General features: G+C 43.7%; 3 protein-coding genes across 20 annotated transcripts in view; 2 read left to right on the forward strand and 1 right to left on the reverse strand.

The window, feature by feature from the left end:
- The first annotated feature begins 2,329 nt into the window (after positions 1-2,329).
- Positions 2,330-7,132, forward strand: LOC121595810 (protein slowmo). The gene is made up of 5 exons (XM_041920050.1): positions 2,330-2,458; positions 2,597-2,788; positions 3,790-3,955; positions 5,631-5,936; positions 6,023-7,132. Exons 2-5 carry the CDS (start codon positions 2,757-2,759, stop codon positions 6,161-6,163), a joined length of 645 nt encoding a protein of 214 aa, XP_041775984.1. The 5' UTR covers positions 2,330-2,458; positions 2,597-2,756; the 3' UTR covers positions 6,164-7,132.
- On the forward strand, positions 6,189-6,716 carry LOC121595415 (uncharacterized protein DDB_G0271670-like). The gene has a single exon (XM_041919380.1). The coding sequence runs from the start codon at positions 6,189-6,191 to the stop codon at positions 6,714-6,716; it is 528 nt and encodes a 175-aa protein (XP_041775314.1).
- A 2,564-nt stretch (positions 7,133-9,696) lies between the features above and the next one.
- LOC121595183 (voltage-dependent L-type calcium channel subunit beta-2) overlaps positions 9,697-17,959 on the reverse strand; it is a 104,888-nt gene continuing 96,625 nt past the window's right edge. For 13 of the 18 annotated variants that reach the window (XM_041918910.1, XM_041918908.1, XM_041918911.1 and 10 more), the window contains 2 exons: positions 17,779-17,814; positions 15,592-16,368 (listed from right to left, as the gene is read on the reverse strand). In XM_041918910.1, coding sequence (XP_041774844.1) covers positions 15,716-16,368; positions 17,779-17,814 — 689 coding nt within the window. In that variant the 3' untranslated portion in view covers positions 15,592-15,715. Of the gene's footprint in view, positions 16,369-16,878; positions 17,228-17,778; positions 17,815-17,959 lie in introns of those variants that run through there. The other 5 variants (XR_006005132.1, XM_041918924.1, XR_006005133.1 and 2 more) reach the window with 5 other exon arrangements.

A 17,959-nucleotide genomic window follows, 5' to 3' on the forward strand; every position in this document is an offset into this window, starting at 1 on the left:
ATTGTGGGAGAGAACATTGGTCACTGTTGGAAGTTATATAAAGAGAACGTTGGTGAGAATAGGCAGAGGGTGAATAAACGGTGACGAGGAAACATCAACGATACCGTGTTTATCATTTAAAAGAGGAGGATTCTACATCTCTGTATTGGCAACTAGTTTGTCGGTAGCCCTGCAGATTTACCCGATTTTTAGCGTATTTTAATTTTTTTTGGAAAAAATCTCCCACCTTCTTATCTGTACACGTACAAAATTCGGTGGTACCAACCGCTTTAAACATCCGCAAAATGTTCCTGTGTGCTATCATGGCAATTTTCTGAACACCTAGTCGACGCACACCTTTCCAAGCACACTCGGGAAGAAAGTTTCTGTCGAACACTATATCAAGCGTATCGTGTAGGCGATTATCAACATCATCCCTATGGACGGAGGAGCGAATGAAATTTAAAACATTGTCAAAATAATCCTTTTTCTCTAAATTCTGTTCCACGACAGCTAGCTGCTCGGCCGATGCAATTTTATCAAAAGCGAAATCGTCGTCAACTTCTTGGTGGCGGGTTACGCATTGGTGGACAGAATTTTTTATGCTGGACACAATTGTGTCGATTGTGGCAAGCTTCTTTTCTTGTTTTTTTGTAAGGTCCTGGTGAATCTTTTGTTCTTGTTTTAATTCATCCAGTGCTACAAACACGTCGTCGATTCTATTGTTAATTTTAGTTAACAAAGATAGAATCTCCGCGTTTGATACCGTTTGTGCGGTCCCGTACGGTGTGTGGCAGCTCATTGGTGGTGCAGCTTCATTTTGTTCTGCAGGGGTGTCTGTAAAAAAAACAACAGTTATGTGCAACCAATTAATTTATTGTTCTCTGCTTCACTTTGATCACCAACATGATTTGGTATGAATTTTGTATTTACCCGATAGTTTGCGCTTCAGCGGCGGCCGGTCTGCTGGTAAATTCGAGCGCAATGCATTTGACGTGCGCACTGAGCCACAGGATATCGAAGGTGCGAGGGGGGGGGGGGTTGATCGCGATGATTGCAACGAAAGGTTGTGTGATGACGTTAATATAGCATATTATCATGTTTGACTTTATCTAAATTAAAACTTACTGTTGGCAGCTGGACGAACTATATACGTTTTGTTTACACTCGACGCATTCATTGTTGATATGTTATACGCATTCATGTGTGAGCTAGCCTGTAAGGAAAAAAAAAACGGAACTAAACATGCACGCTATCGGTCCCGAGAATGGTGCTAATGGTAAATCGATTGATTAAACCACACGACACACATGAGCTCCGATCGATTCCGGCTGATCTCTGCTCACTTAATAACATATATATGTATATAATATCATCTTCACGCGCATATTAACACACTTACAGTGAAAAAAAAACCACCCGAGGAAGGAAGCAAGCAAAACACCAGACAAGCGGCTCGCGGTATCGCACACACAATCTAGGATTGCTTGGGAGGGAGTGGTGCAGATGAAAGAGATCCAATATAAAAAAGTGTAAGAACGAACGAATGGATAAAGAAGACAGACACAATTGTTATCACACCGCGCAAGCAAACCGCCGGTGCTCATACCATAGCAGACAGACAAGGAAGTGTACGATCATACGTAAATGCGGTGGAAGAAGACAGCAAGCAGCAGACAAGTGTTATCAATTTCCCCTCATCACATGTACAGGTGTCTCATAGCAAATCCAATAGGAAAGTTAAGGGGAATAATTTGAGGGGAAAAAGCTTTTTTTACTCTAAAATTCCAATCCATTTTTTATGGTCGTCACCAAAGACAAGAACCAAAAGCTTATAGAATTCGCCATAATTTTGCTGTTTTTCGCCGTGAAATCTATTTCAAAAAATTCGCTTCGTCGAGTAACCACTTATAAGCGACGTAGCCCCGACGAGGGGTGGACGTTCACACGACTTATGCACGACGTCGAAAATTTTATAGCATTGCCGGTTTTTGCGGGTTGGGCTATGTTGTGAAATATTTCAAGCTGCAAAGACCACCTCCTCTGTAAATTATTGTGACATGCTCGGCTGTCAAAATGCTGCACATGATCGCGAAACGCCATGTTGAATTTGGTAAAGCGGCCCATACACGACAGCCTACTGTAAATATTTTTCCTTAAAATAAAATAAAACCAATTCCTCCTTCAGATGTGCAAAGCTGTAACCTCCCCCTTGAAACCGTAACAGCAAAAAATATGTTGTTATAATTTTTCGCATTTCTTCAAGAACCGTGTCACGCCTATGGTGGCCGTGTACGGGCGCCTGTACAAGCCATTGGACGGTACAAAAGGTTTCTCGGCGCAGTCTTCTTCCTTCACTCGTGTCATGGTCGGTACGGTCAAAAGGAGGTGGAATTTCGAGCTACTGTGGGAGTACAAATAACATCCGGTCCGTGTGTGTGTCCGTGTGTTTGGCGAGAATTTCCTGCTGAAACGAAACGTGCGTGCACCTTGCTTATCGGTTTCCTTCCTTGTGCCTCGTGTGTTGTGTGATCACGAAACCCACCAGAGTCACGGCTCCAGGGCACCGTGGTGTTTCTCAATTAAAGCAGTTTTTTCTTCGCGTTGTGTTCCTTAGGTGTGTGAGGGTCGTCTGGTGTAGTAGTAGCAGCACCAGCAGCAGCAAGAAGGAGAACTGCAGCGTCCGTGAATTGCATCGTGACGCATAGCAACAAAAAGGGATCTCCCCACCTTCCACACATAATCGGACGCAACAACACTCAAAGCAAAGCGCAAAAATGAAAATCTGGACATCAGAACACGTCTTCAAGTAAGTAGCCACCGTCGCTGTCGTCGTCGTCTTCTTCAGTGGTCTCGGTTTCTCGTGCATTGGTTCTCTTCGGTGTTGCTATGCCAAATTTCACCGCAGCAAGCGCAGAGCATAGCCGTGGGGTGCGTGTGTTATGTAAAGGTGCGAGATTGGGGGTACCACTTGTGGAAACTTTTTTGACAGTATCCGCACCCTCCGTGCGTGCGTCTGGAATGTTCGATCTAGCGAACGTATTATCAGTTCAATTACCGTCCAGGAGTGGCCATCGCAGACACAGTGTGCAATTGTGTTAGTCCGGTTCGAAACGGTTGATTAAAATTGTGTGCGAAAAAGTTGTGCAGAAATCACAATAAATTGGGCCTTGTTACGAAATGAAACGTGTGCGATTGTGTGCGTGCCGTCTTGTTTGCCCCTTGAGCGTGTGCAGCTGTGTTTGTTTGTGTGTGTGTATGTGAAACGTCAAACGCGTTCGGTCGTCGCTCGGTCAGCTGGCCGTGATGGATGGTGGTATTTGTTGTTACTGCAAATCTTGCTTTGCGCTTGACTTACTTTTCACTGCAAAACTGCACACTTTTGGCAAGTTCAATTAACTGATCTAACTCGCCACTACCGAGGTGCCGAGGGCTTTGAGGAAGCGATCGATTCAAAAAGGCGAGTTCGATGATCTCTCGCTGCCTTGTTCCGCTTGGCAGTCGTTCAATGGCCGGAATTAAGATGACCTTCACTTTCTCCACGGCTCAAGGTAGACAGGGCAGCGCATTCCCTGTTTAAGCGGCAGAGACGAAACAAATTGCATAAATACACCTATGTGCTACATTGCTTTACGCTACTGCATAACACAGTTAGCTTGTTGTTAATTTGCGGTGTAAAATATGACACAGTTGGGAATAGGACCGCGATGCGAAGGACCGCCACGACCGTTGCAGCTGTTGCAGTTGGTTAAAATGGAATGCTTGATTGATAGCGTGCTTCTCTTCTTCTTCTTCTTGTTTTAATTACAGCCATCCTTGGGAGACCGTGGCACAGGCCGCCTGGCGCAAATACCCCAACCCCATCAACACAGCCGTCATCGGTACCGATGTGGTGGAACGAAGGGTCGTCGACGGTGTCCTGCACACGCACCGATTGGTCAGCTCCAAATGGTATTTCCCACAGTGGGCACAGAAGGTACGGACGGATTTTACCTGTAAAATTCTTCAACATCCCTTCCGTCTATTAATGTAGTATCCATTTCGCTCTAGCCCGAGCGCCCGAATGCAGTAAAATGGTCTCGATAAAAATACCCTGCGCCCCAAGACGGGCCGGTCAGATGGCCCCTTGTTTCCACGCTCACACCAATTTGTGTTCGGTTGTTGGTGATGGTTATAGCATAGCTTTTGAAAAGAAAATCGGAATGTGTGGCACTCTAAATTTACGCCGACACCGCCGCCGCCACCAGCGTCACACGAAAGCACGCGTCACGGCTACACATGCTGCTGCGGTGGTTTTGCGTCTTGCCCGAATACACCCCCCCCCCCCCCCAGGTTACACCCACATTGTCACAGCGCGCCCGCGCCGCGCGTGTACTTCAAACAAGTTGCGCACGAGGATGGTTTGACGTTTATTTAATTTACCTTTCCCTTCCACTGCAGCATGCCGTTTTGACTGTGTGTGAGTGTAAGGGCGACTCGTTTTAGCCTCGTTTTAAACATAATTAACTTCACTCTCATTGTTACAAGTGCACATGGGAGCTTCTCAATCCGTCAAGTGACAAACGCTTGCAATGGGCTACTTGGATGAGGATGCATGTCAGATGCACGTGACTGCAGCGTGCACGATCGGCAAGCGGTGTTCTGATCGTTGCCAATCTTTACATTTCTCACATTGTGAACGGCGAGTTGAATTTGAATTTAACGTATATTAGAGTGCATGAATATGGGCTTTACATGCATTACTGTAAAATAAGTCATACATTTCCGGTGCAAAGTTCAAGCAAAGAACAGCAACACCGATAAGAGAGTATTATCTTTATCAAGCTCGAAGCAACTGAGCAGTTTTCTGAGCGGTATCTTCCTTTTTTACGCTGTAACTCATTATCGCGCCTCCCCCCGGTAACAGCGCACGCTCTTCACAACAGCGCAATGCATTCTTTTCTTTCTTTTTTTGACACACATTGCACCTACGAAAGCCTGAAGGTGTTATCTGTTCAGCGATTATCACCTGCCGATACGCGTGTTCGCAGGCGGCGTTGGGTAGACCACGCGGGAACGCTGATAAGATAACGCACCGAGCTGAGCGCTTACAACTTACGGACGACCTTTGCTTACGTCGTGCAGCAGTGGTAGGGGGTTGTTGGACCATTCGTCATGCTGCTTATCTGCTAGGAAAGGTTTTATAGACTTTAACCAGTGTGCGAAAAGGAGAAAGCAGCTCTCCAGACCTTTCTGGCGATTAGTGCGAGGAAAGGGTTAATTCTAACGACGGCTGTGGTTTATCATTAATGCATGCTTTAAAACCTGCAATGATGAACATGATTGTAGTTGTATGGTGGGATGTATTTGTGGTTTATTTTGAGCCATAGCGCTAGGTCACATGTGTTGCTATTCCCATTCGATCGAAGCTAATAGAATTTCAAGCGATGATTTTATTTATTGATTCTTTTGTTTCCATACGCGGAACGAAATATCACGCCACAAACATTTTAGAAATGTCGTATTGCTGAAGGTTTTCTCGCGGAACTGTAAACGTTAATTCGTTTCATTTGCCCTATGTATTACATGTTGTTTCTTAAATTGATGCGTAATTTCCCTCTTAATATTAATTCGTCCCCCACTTTCTGCTCTGTTTTGTAAACCCATTGCAGCTCATTGGTTCACCGAACGTTTGCTACGCTAGCGAAAAGTCGACCGTCGATCCGAAGGAACGGTTGATGACGCTGAAAACGATCAACCTCACCTTTGGCAGCTTTCTTTCAGTGTACGAAACGCTCAGCTACGTTCCACACCCGACCGATCCGTCGAAAACGCTGCTGAAACAGGAAGCCACGGTACAGGTCGAAGGTGTCCCACTCAACCGGTACATGGAGGACGTGCTGACAAAGAACATTAGCACCAATGCCGGCAAGGGACGCCAAGGGCTGGAATGGGTGATAGGAAAGCTGAATGCTGAGGTACGTTGTACACAGAGAGGACAGGTTCGGATTGTTGGATATTTGCTGTAGACTAATACGACTTTCCATTTTCCCTTTGCTTCCAGATGAAAGAACTGGCCAACAGTGCGGCAACTAGCACGAACGAAATCCTGACACAGACCAAAAAATCGCTGGACGACATCACGGACCAGGCGCGCAAGAGCATGGACGAACTGAGTGCCACCGCTCAGAAGATACACATATAGTAACAAACGCTGCAAGGCGGCGGCGATGGCGGCCACTGCTGCCGCAACATCCAAGACCAGTGGTGGCGAATCGGGCGGCGGCGAACCTTTGCCGTCGAAGGGCGCCATCGGAACGCAGGATGGTGGTAAGGGTGATGATGCTGGAGCACCATCACCACCAATCCCTACGGGTTCATCAACGTCATCATCATCTACGCTTCTTTTTGGACGCTATCGGCAAGAGCAGCAGAGAAACGGTGCCGCCATTCCCCCCGATTCAGTAAAGCCGGCTGCTGCAGCGGCTACCAAAAGTAACACCAACAGCAACACGCAACCCTCGGCAACGATGGGGTGGCCTGGCAAACGCGCCCAGCCTGAAGGAAAGGAAAACACGTCCGTTCCGGATCGTTCATCGAATGGCATTCGCTCGGGAGATGGAATAAAACCAGCAGCAACAACATCATCAACTAGTGCCTCAACCAGAGAGCAGCAACAGTCCCGTTCTTCTGCTCCTACATCGTCGTCCTCCTCGTCCACCGCGTCCGCATCGTCGACAAGTGCGCGCGGGAGTTGATTCTGGGACCGCAGCGCAGCGAAGAGGGGGAACCAAGCAAACACCGGTTTGGCATTTAGGGAGCATTGCTCCCTGTTGGTTCCATTATGTCAGTCAGTTCCTTTTATTTCTATAAGGCTTGCACTTCCCCTAGCGTCCCTTTTAAAATGTGTTTCGATCCACATGTCTCTCTCTCTCACACACACCGTTTACACCGCTTCTGTCCTACGTTTATTATTCCCATTTCGAGGTTCCCATTGCAGTATGCCATTTGTTTGTATTAGTAATTTATATACGCAAATACTGGTGATAACATAGTGTTTAACGTACGTAAAGAGAGCACACGTTGGATGTTTAAGGTTGTTTTTTCTCGGAAAACGGAAAAAATGAACTAAAGAAGGAAGCAAAATGAAACGATAAAGTAATTCTAAAATCTATATTATGATATCCGTTCGGAAGCGAAGGAAGGAAGAAAGAAGGATTTGAAAGAAATGAACTGAAATCAGAAACCGCAGGACAGACACGAGACGACGAACGTTGATGATGCACGGGAGATTGACACCCCCAACGTATGGCAAACGGGTGTCTGCTCTGCTGTACCGTTTGCACGATGCTGTAAATAATAGCTAACTGCGCAATTTATTACATTTTATCAGGCAACAAAACCCCCGTTTCGTATTCGATTCCCGAACGCGCTAGCTAAAAAGCCGGAACACAAGACACGACAGACAGGTGCACGTGAGCGCGATTGCACAAAAGGCATGAAAATGGCATACAGTTGAGGAGAGGCTGGATTTACGTAGTGTTTAAGTAGCCACAAGTTTTACTCGTTTCCTTTCCCTTTTTGTGTTGTTCATTATTATTTTTTGTAGTTGGTATAAGTTTAAATATAATTAGGAACTTTTCAAATTATCACACAAATGCTGTGCGGGAGACACGTTGATGAATGAAGTGAATCAAAAGTGAAGTGTGTTTAATGTGCGTTTTCTTGCGGGATAAGAATAATTATGAGAATGGGAATTGACACCAACTAAGCTTTGAAATGCTTTATATTTTGTACGGTTTGGTGTTTGGTTTGGAACGGTATAAAGAAGATTGTAAAATCAATGTAAAAAAAAACACGTGCTAGTAAGAACTACGGAAGGATTACTTACCATTAAAAGGATCAACGTATCGAAACGTATGTACACAGCAAAGCTACAGAAGAGTTATTGCATTAAGTAAATAGCGAAAGCTTCAAAAGATTACCTACTTTCTTACCACCAAGATTAGGCATACATTCAATCAGCTGCGAAGTTCGGAGTTCCTTCAATCAAAATGAGCCCAAATGACGGGGGAAGGTGAAAAATCAATATAGGAGAGAGAGAGAGAGGGAGAGCGAGATCGACTTGTCTATGTTTACACCCACTTAGTTTGAATAAGTCACGAATTTTGGTTTTTGTGAAAGCAACAGCAAAGCGAACATAATAATTTATACTTTAGAGAGGAAAAACAATCTGCTCCACAGCAGCTAAGGACGGAAATTGCGAATGAAAGTGTGTATCAAATCAATCATCCAAAAAGATGTAAAATAAACAATCTAAAATCAAAAACAAACCACGAATACGTCTTCTCCCCTTATGACTTCATTCCATTTGCTTTCTTTCCCACGGGCAGCGCCGAAACACTCTTGCTAGATAAAAATTATTTTTATTTTTTCATCATATATTTACAAATGATTTTGGGCATTTTTGTTTTGTTGGTTTCATCCGTTTTTTTTGTTGTTGTTTTGCTTTGTTTTTTTTTTGTTCGTTTTTGTTGTAGAGTTCTGAGTTTTTTGGTTTTCATTAAATTTTTTAATATTTTGTTTAAATTTAATTTAAATGTGGCAACAATAAAGAATTAATCATTTTTTTGTTCGCGTATTTTTTTTTTGTTTGCATTTTTTCTGTGTTTGCGTATTCCTTTCCTCTCTCTCTCTCTCTCTCTCGCTTTCTTTCTCTCTGTTTCTCATATCAATTATATTACTTGATAAGGTGTAGTGAATTTGTGTGTGTATGTGTTTTTTGTAGTGAACTGTATGTACGCTTGCGAGCTACTTGTTTTGTTTTCTCATCTTTTAGTCACACTCTGTTTTTACTAGCAGTTGTTCCGATTTTACCGAGGGAAGTGTATCGGAACCGGAATGAACCTTTGACTGCCTATGCGATGCGTTTATGTGTATGTGAGTGTTTTTTTTTCTTTCGGTAAGGTATTTGTATATGTGTGTGTAATGGTGTGTATACTAGTAACTGTATGAAGAAATAGCTTACGCGTGTATGTGTGTGTGTTTCCACGTTTTCTCCCGTCTCCCGTTTTCTTTGTTCATTAAATTTATGTTGTAAGTCAGCTCGCTTTTTTGCATAAAGATCATTTGTTTGAAATCTTTTCTTTCTTTTATCGCTTCTTTTTAGTCTAACTATTGGGTGTCTTGTTTTTTTTTTCTTCGGCTCGTCTTCTATATTTTTTCTTCTTCTTTTTTCTTGTTTTGCTCTTTAGTTTTAATTTGTTACACATTTCTTTCTTTAGTTTTATCATGACTTTTTTTTGTTGTTGCGATTTTTCTTGTTTTTTTTTCTTTCATTACTAGCTGATATCATACACCTTCCCGTATGATGCCTTAAAAGCGAATCGGTTTGAATAAAGAGGACCCGTAACCAATTTCTCAACCCCAACCCAAGTGCCCCCTTACCTCTCTACTAGAGCCATTTTGTTGTTGTGTTGTTTTGCGCATAATGTGTGAGTGTATAAGTGTGTGTGTTATGTGTAGATGTATTTTCCTTTTTTTTTGGGGGAAAGACAGAGAACAGGTTTGTGTGTATGTGTGTGTGCCAAGCCTGCTTTCAAACGATCCATCTGGCTTCAGAGTGGAAAACGTCACGATCATTCAAATGGAGCAATGGAGTACTGACTCTTCCACGTGAGAAATTGAAAATCATGTTTCTGGTTGTTTGTGTGTTTGATTTTTGTATATTTTTGTTTGTTTGTTTGATTGAAAGCGAGTATAATTGTTATCGAAGAAAAAGTATGTAAATAACAGTTTGTTGGATGCTGTTTTCCCTTCGCGTACGATCGTGTACTGTTCAACTGTTTTTATTTATATTTTACACAAACTCTTACCTACATAAAGAGGGGGTTTCCTCCCGACCAGGCGGGCAAGACTTTTCCAAACAAATTGCCTTTTTACTAATAAATTACACTACAAACGTCGAACGTAACAAGCATTAAATCATTCGAAGGAAACAAAACAAAAACATTAACATCGCTTAAACAACTAAACATTCTTCTAAACAGGCTTCTTGGTGCAGTTGATGCACCGGTTGCGCAAAAGGATAAAAACAAACTCGCGCCACAAAGCAAAGGCGTTGGAAGAGTGGTTTGGTTGGTGAGCGAACAGAGCGAACAATAATGGCCGTACGGCGCACGTAAATGTAACCTATTCTAACGCGTACGTACACCCAGCTGGCTCCCGGACAGCTAATATCGTTTGTGTAGCAGTAGTAGTAGTAGTAGTAGTAGTAGCAGTCCCTTGGCAGTAGCTCAAACGTAGTCGTTTTGCAAACAAAACCTAAAGTGTAAACGTGATCGTCTCGAAGAAACGACACAAAGTGCGGCGTACGATCATGCCCAGTCCACTGCGCTTTCCCCTGCATCACTTTCTATGTACACGGATCGGCCTTTCGCGCTCGCTTCGCCCCCCCCAAAACATGTGTTTGTGTGTATGTGAGTCATGGTGGAGTCGCTTCGAATGTCCGCTCTCTCTCTCTCTCTCCCTTCCAATAGGACTGCTGGAAGCGAAACCGCCAACAAGAAAAACTGTTTAACGTACACTAACGAGTTGGGTTTGCTGCCCACTAGCACTGTATGTTTGCTGCTGTTCTCCTGTGTTCTTTGTTTCTTGTGTTTGTGTGTATGTGTGTGTGTGTAAGTGAAAAACTCTCTCTGACGTTTGTTTGTTTTTCTCATATTTTTTTCTTGTTGTTGCATTATTAACTTGAAGAATACTTGAAGAAATAAGAGGAAACAGCACTTTCAGTGGCGTAATAGAAGTTTGTATGTGTTTTTTTTGTATGTTTTTTTTACAACTTTTTACCTTTTTTGCTTACTTTTTCCCTTTCTTTTCAACACTACTTTCGGCAATTTCATTTCTTTTCTAATCTCACTTATGAATCCATGATTTACTTTTTTCTTAAATCGCGTTTTAACTTCTTTTACACTCTTCACTCTGGTTTGTGTGTGTGTGTGTATTTTTTCTTCTCTTCTTGCTTTTCCTTTCTGCATACTACTTTGTTCATTTCGCTAGAACGAATGCGGGTAAAACTTGGGAAAGAATAGCTTTGTTGTTGTTGCTGTTGTTGTTGTTGTTGTTTGTTGATTTATATTACAGCTTTTCCGTGCTGTGTGTGTCAGTGTATGTATGTGTGCGTTTGTAAAGGATGTATGCACACCAAAACAGTGCACACATACATACACACACACATGCCCAGAGACGATAGCAACCTCCATGCGCCTACAAAGGCAGACATATGTGACGCATGCGCGCGCTATGTGTGTGAGTGTTTGTGTGTGATTAGTTAAATATGCTTTTAACTTTACACAGCTTTCTAGCTTTTTTGTTTATTTACTTCTGTTTATCTTCTTTTTTTATATCAGTGCAAGGCAATTGGTATATAGCAAATATATTTTGTTTTGTTCTTTTCCTCTTTTTCAGCGATTTTTTTGTTCTTCTATTCTCATCTCGATTTTACTCTTTCGCTTTCCATTTCCTTTTTATGCGTCAAAGGTATAATATCCATAGGTTGGGCGTTCAGTTTTTTTTTGTATGTTTTTTTTTTTCGTTTTTGTTTTAGATTGGTTTAGCTTTTTACAAGTAGAGAGTTCTTTTTTTTTTGGTTTTGCTTTCTGTTTCTGTTTTATCTACCTCTTCCGTTTGTTGAGTACCACGATGCAGGAGTTTTGCGGGTTTTTGTTTGTTTGTTTAACTTATCTTGTCTTTCTAACTTGTCTCGTCTTGCCGAACGCATTGAACGTGCTACAGTGTGGATTGTGTGTATGTGTGGGTTTTTCCTACGTTTTGAATTAAAGTATTCTGATAATAGTATTTATAATCACAATTCAGGGCAAACAACGTGAGAGCATGTTTGCATACACTGCCACGCGGGGGCGTCCTCTCTTGCCTGCCATTCGTGCTCCTTAATTTCCGGATGAGTATGTGTTTGTTTGTTTGTTTGTTTGATTGTTTGTGATTATATGTTTTAATGATGTGAAAATCGTATCGTTCTGACGTCATTTTCCTCGTTTGCATACGGAAGAGTGGGAAGAGAAGAAATCAATCCTTTTGGACAGTGGTTTCATTCAGTTAGTGGATGTTTCTTGTGGAAGAAAGAAACGATCAAACGATCGTACGGTTTGATCGACGCTGGTAAGTTAGTTTAGTATTGAATTGATTAATGTTTTAACAATTTTATATGCTTTTTCTCCCCCCAAATGTGCTAGGTGTCTGTCTGTGTGTGTGTAGCGATGGTTGTGCGAGTTGTGAGTTGTTTGTGTTGTTTTACCATTTTTATGTTTTTGTTTATTTTCGAAACCATAGCTTGTTCTCAGGTATGCTGTGCCCGATCAACCACGTTTGTCCAACTTTCTTCTCCTTTTGCTGCTCGTTCCTGTTCGCTCTGTGTTTTATCTATTTATATCATCTTTATCGTTTGTCCAACACTTTCTCGCTTCCCCATTACGTCTCAAAAAAGCACCTAACATCTAATCAATCAACGATCGAGAAAGAAGAATAGGGATGGGGGGAAGGGATAAGGAAAACCTAGACCCAAGTCAAGTCAAGCTCTGTATGATTCTTTGTTTGGTTTGCTTTTAGTAAATGGAATATGCATGTGTAATGTTATTGTGTGAGTTTTATGTTCTCTCTTTCTCTTTTGTTGCTCCTTTTTTTTTTGGGGGGATTTATTTTTCGATTATTTTGTTCGCTTTTTTTGCTTAAAGAATGAAAAAGGAAGAAAAAACCACGCGGCCTAGTTCCCGCTCCCACACGCTCGACTCACTGCATTTTCATCCCGCCCCCCCCCCACAGGCAAGAAGTGATCGTGATCGTGCATTCGGTGAAGGGGGAGTATTTAATGTATTTTACAAAAGACACCTTCACACACGTTTAGTTACACGTTCACGCAACCCAACTGCATATATCTATGTTATGTATATAAATTCGACTTAAATAATGACTTTTAAATATGGTATGGTAGTTCAATGCATCGATTCAATTTGCATGCTTAACGTTACGCAAGTTAATAATATGGTTTTGCTCTTTTTTACGCGATTGTTCACCTCTGTTTTGTGTCTGTGTTTGTTTTACTTTCTTCTCTTTTTTTTTTGGATAAAGGAGCGGGATTGGGAGGTGTAAGCTAATTTTGTTATTACTTTACAAAATCAGAGTTTTTCCTTTTTTTCCGTGCCAGCAATCGTGCGTGTGAATCCAAGACGCCCAGACGTGCAAGAGGGCCGAAAATAAGGGAGGATTTCCGACTCATTTTCAGCCCGCTCACATTGTCTCTTGAGGCGCTCGCACACGCACACCAGGCCAAAAACACTGTGTTTCTCTCTGTGTGTGTGTGTGGTTGTTCACATACCAGGCGTCAATCAATGCAGGCGATTTAATTGTTAAATTGTTTGATAAACCTTTACAATTTACCTAAAGTTAAATTTAAAGCTTTTCTCACACACTACGCCTGCAGGGTACGGGCGTCGCTTCACAAACGCTGCAAATGGGCTGGAAATGAGTTGGTTTTGCGGTATAGATCTTGTTCTAATGTATTTAACTGTTAAACCATTCTGCAAATCAACAGGTTCTACTATGGCTGCTGTGTCCGTACTTTCTTGTTTCGTACTTGTGAATGTTTCGGGGGCTTTGTCCTGGTTCTGGTCACACATTTTGGCACAATCAAACGTCATACTATTGGAGAGGAGTGTTCTGGGTGAGCGTAGCACTCTAGAGCTGTGTGAAAACAAAACAAAACCGCAATCCATTTCGCCATTTGCATTTGCGTCACGATTCGACCCCTACCGTGCTTCCTTTAGTGTCTGTGTGTATCCGTGTAGTTTGCTTGCAGCTTCTGCTTGGTTGCTTTTAATATGCCAAATAATGTTGAATTTTCTTTTTCAGAATGCAGCAGCAATCTTTCTCAACACATTCTTCCATCGCTTCCAAAACGATTTCGTTTGCACGAGCGGCGGCGTTTGAGTGAGTGAAGGGTTTGGGGTCCAAATCATACCCATTTAGCTTTACGTAGTACACATTTGCCATCCCTCTTTTACTAGCACTCTTCTCTTGCTCTCTCTCCCAACCTTCCAAGCTGGCAGCTCACGAATGGGGCACAATTGAGGGCGGCAGCGGCAGCAGAAAGCGAGCATTTACAGTGACAAGTGGTTAGAGAGAAAGGCAGAAAGAGAGAGACAGAGGGAGATAGAGAGAAACGGGAAGCGAGAGGTCGAGTTGGAGCAGGCGGGAAGGGATTTTGTCAAGAGATATATAGAGAGATAGAGAGTAGAGTTGTAGATGCGGAACGGGCGGTAAAATAAAATGGTGACGGTTGTGTCACTGTAGTAGGTCACCGTAGGTACTGAACACGAACTGCACACTAAGTCACTAGGGCACTAAGACAACGGGGCAAGCAACTAGACAGAACAGACAGGACAGGCCATCTAGAAAAACTCGGACAGGATAAGATCTAGTAGAGAAAGTAGAAAGAGGGAAAAGAGGGAAAGAAAGGTAACAGAGAGAGAGAGAGAAAGAAAAGGAACTAGTGAGCCAAAGGGTTTAAGAAACAGATGAAGAAATTGACAATAAACGAATGAAAAAGGAAGGAATAGAAAACAAAGGAAGCAAAATAAGGAAACATTACCAAGAAAACAGAGAAGTAAGTACAGATGAAGATACAAAACACAGGTGCAAAAACAAACAAGCTCATTGAATCAGACAAAACTAAGGAAAACAAAGTACAGTCAACAACACTATATATTTGTGCAAATAAAAAAAACTAACTGCCGTCACAAAAATTTACATCCAAATCAAAACAGAACAGAGACCGCGCCCCGTCGCGTTGTTTGTGGGGGGTTCTTTTTAGGGAAGAAGTATCAAACGCTCAAAGATGTGTCGGAGGTTAAAAGGATGGTATTCAATGATGGTAGCTGCGGTGCTGTGACCCCCGGTGCCTTACTGTCTCGCCTACCCGGCTCGTAAGCTAAACAATCAGCACTCACTGCAAACGGCCTGCCCTTGTTTTTCTTAACTAACCTAATGCATATATAGGGATTGGATCAGGATGACTCGCACGACGCGATCTGTGTGTGTGTGTGTGCTAACGCTGCTGGAAAGCGGCTGTGTGGATTGCGGTGGCGCAAGGATGGCGGCTTCTGTCCTCTCTGTTCTGCTAATGGGCGTGTGTGGGTGTGTGCATGTGTGTCCTTTGTTTGTGTGCGATAGGGAGAGAGAGAGAGAGAGAGCGAGAGAAAAGATAGGGGCTGCTGAAGCCTACAGAATGGGGAATGAAATGTATAAGGAAGTTGTTTGCATCTCATCAAAGTGAAGTGTTCTGGAAGTTCGTTTGTTATAAAGGAAGATCGTGTAGGAGGATAGCGATCGACGAAGGTGTCTGTGTGTGTGTTTTGTGTGGCTGTGTACGTGTTTGTGTACGCCCGATCGATGTATCGATCATCCAGTGCGTCCAGTGGGCTGAGGAGCGGCCGGCTCAGTAGAACTCATCGTACTCGAAGCCATCGTCCTCGTCACTGTCCGGCACGAGCTTTTCCTCGTCCAGCGCATCGTCCGCGCTGGCGATCACGCCGCCCTCCACCTCCTCTTCTTCATCCACCTCCTCCACCGTATGGCCACGGGCTAGCATACGGCCACCGCCACCACCAGCACCACCACCACCACCACCAGGGCCACCTCCGTCGGCATCGCCATCATCCTGATCCCATCCCTATATCCACGATTCCTACATGGCGTTCAGTACCCTTCTATTGTTACCGCCGCCACGGTGCGGACTGTAGTCGTCCCGGTCCCGGTCCCGGTCGGGCATGCCGCGCCGCACCGACTGCGTCGGCGCGGCGACCAGCTGCCGCGGCCCACCCTGCACCGCGTACCCCCGGTTCAGATCCCGCTCGCGCTCCCGCTCCCGTATTAGCTCGCCATGGTCAAGGATGTCGCTGCTGAGTGTGTGCGCTCTAGCGTGCGGTGCACTACTACTACTACTGCTGCTCGCCCCCAGCCCCAGCTCCATGCGGCCCCGCTCCCGCACCCCCGACACCGGATCTCTCAGGTCGCGCATGTCACGACTGTCGCCGCGCACCATCCCACCACCGCCGCGATCACTACCACCACCCCCGCCTCCACCTCCACCGCCTCCTCCTCCACCACCGCCACCACCACCGTAGTCGGCGGGTCCGTAGTTGCGCTCGTTCAGCAGATCGTCATCGTTGATGTCGTAGTGCAGCATGTCGCGCTCCCGGGCGTGCAAACGTTCGCGGTCCCGCTCCCGGTCTCGCTCGATACGGTCCAGCCGGTCCCGGTCGCGGTTGTCGCCGTGCCGGGTCGAGGCCGGTCGCCTACTACCACTACTACTATTACTATTGTGATGATATGATGCACCTAGAGAGGGGAGAGACAACACGGTGTGAGTTTGTGGACGAGCCCGAGGCGAGAGGCGTCAGATTAGCGGGAGATTAGCGCTGTTTGCGTGTTTAGCATGGAACTAAAAGCATAAGGAGGGGGGTTGAAACAGTGCCGCAGAACAAACTAAGTAAACAGGTTCACACAATCACACACAGCTCGCAACGGAAAGTTTTAACGGAAAAGTGTTCAAAGAATTGACGTTCGTTGTCAAGGGGAACTATCGTTCGAAAGGCGCACTCGTTCTAGGTACGCTTCAGAGTAGAAATAAGACAAATGGAGTAAACAAACCATCAGTTTTAGAAACGAAGAAGCATGCCAAACTATTAAAAAAGTTAAAAGTAGTTGTAAATAAGATAATTTTAAACGAAATAAGATTACAGTCTGTCTAATGGAGAAGCCTGGTGATTCACTCGTCCAGGACCGATCAAACCGGTTAGTCACGCCAGTATTAGTAGAACTTCAAACAAACCAACACTTTAAACTCACTTCTATTACCAATACCTTATTCAGATCTGAGCTCGTAAGAGCTTCGCAAGAAAACAACGCACCCAACAGCAGCCGACAACAGTTCGATGCTGGTTGGTGCACTAAAGATGTCAGAGGGTCCTAATGTAACGGAGTTCCCCCGTTGCATTCAACATATATACAACATTTTTCTTTTCAAAACAGTGCAGTGCTGCAAAACGGTGTGCTTTTTTTTGGGGTTGCACACTCATAAACAACTAACAGTAACAAAAGAATGGGATGATGATCTCCACAAAACGGTCCCTGCTATCGGACCTTGCAACAGCTACAGCCTACAGCAAAGTGTCTTCAACGTCGGTCATATTAAAAACTACGAAAAATGGAGAGAAAGTAACAGAAAAACGTATGTGAAAAAAGGAAACAAACAGATATAAAATAAACAAAGTAAAACATAGAAGCAATTTGAAGAGTGGATAGAATAAAGAGAAGAGCAACATAATCAGCAAACAATCGAACGTTTAAAAGGATGAAAGAAAATAGAATAGTAAAACCCCCCAAAACAAGCGAACTTTCTTCAAAATAGTAGAACTAGCGATTGAATAATTTGAATGCTATGAATAACGCTAAAAAAGTAGAACAATATATAACTAATACTAAAGAGCTATTGCAAAGTAAGGGCAAAACTAGCAAAACAACACAACGTAATTCAAATTTGCTTAACAAAACAATAGTTCTAACCCAAGAACAGTGGGAGAACTGCAGTTCATTGGCCATCTTGCAAGAACTGTACGGGGGGGCAGTATAAAATTCTACATCGATTAAAAATCGCATCAAATGTATCGAATGAACAGAGAAACAAACGAAACAGGGGGGAGAAAAGTTTGAATTGATTCAGCAGCAGGAAATCAAAACAGAAATTACCTCGCTCGTTTCTATATCCGTATCGATCTCTCGTTTCTGAGTGGACGTGGAATTTCGTGCACGATCGCGATCACCGAATCGACAAACCGAAAACAAAACCAAAGCACAAACACAAATGATATTTCGAGTGCCCGATTGATTGAAAACCGGAGACGGGCACGAACAGGGCAAAGGTTTTGTT

This window comes from Anopheles merus, chromosome 3R, assembly GCF_017562075.2.
Source record: "Anopheles merus strain MAF chromosome 3R, AmerM5.1, whole genome shotgun sequence".
NCBI lineage: Eukaryota > Metazoa > Arthropoda > Insecta > Diptera > Culicidae > Anopheles > Anopheles merus.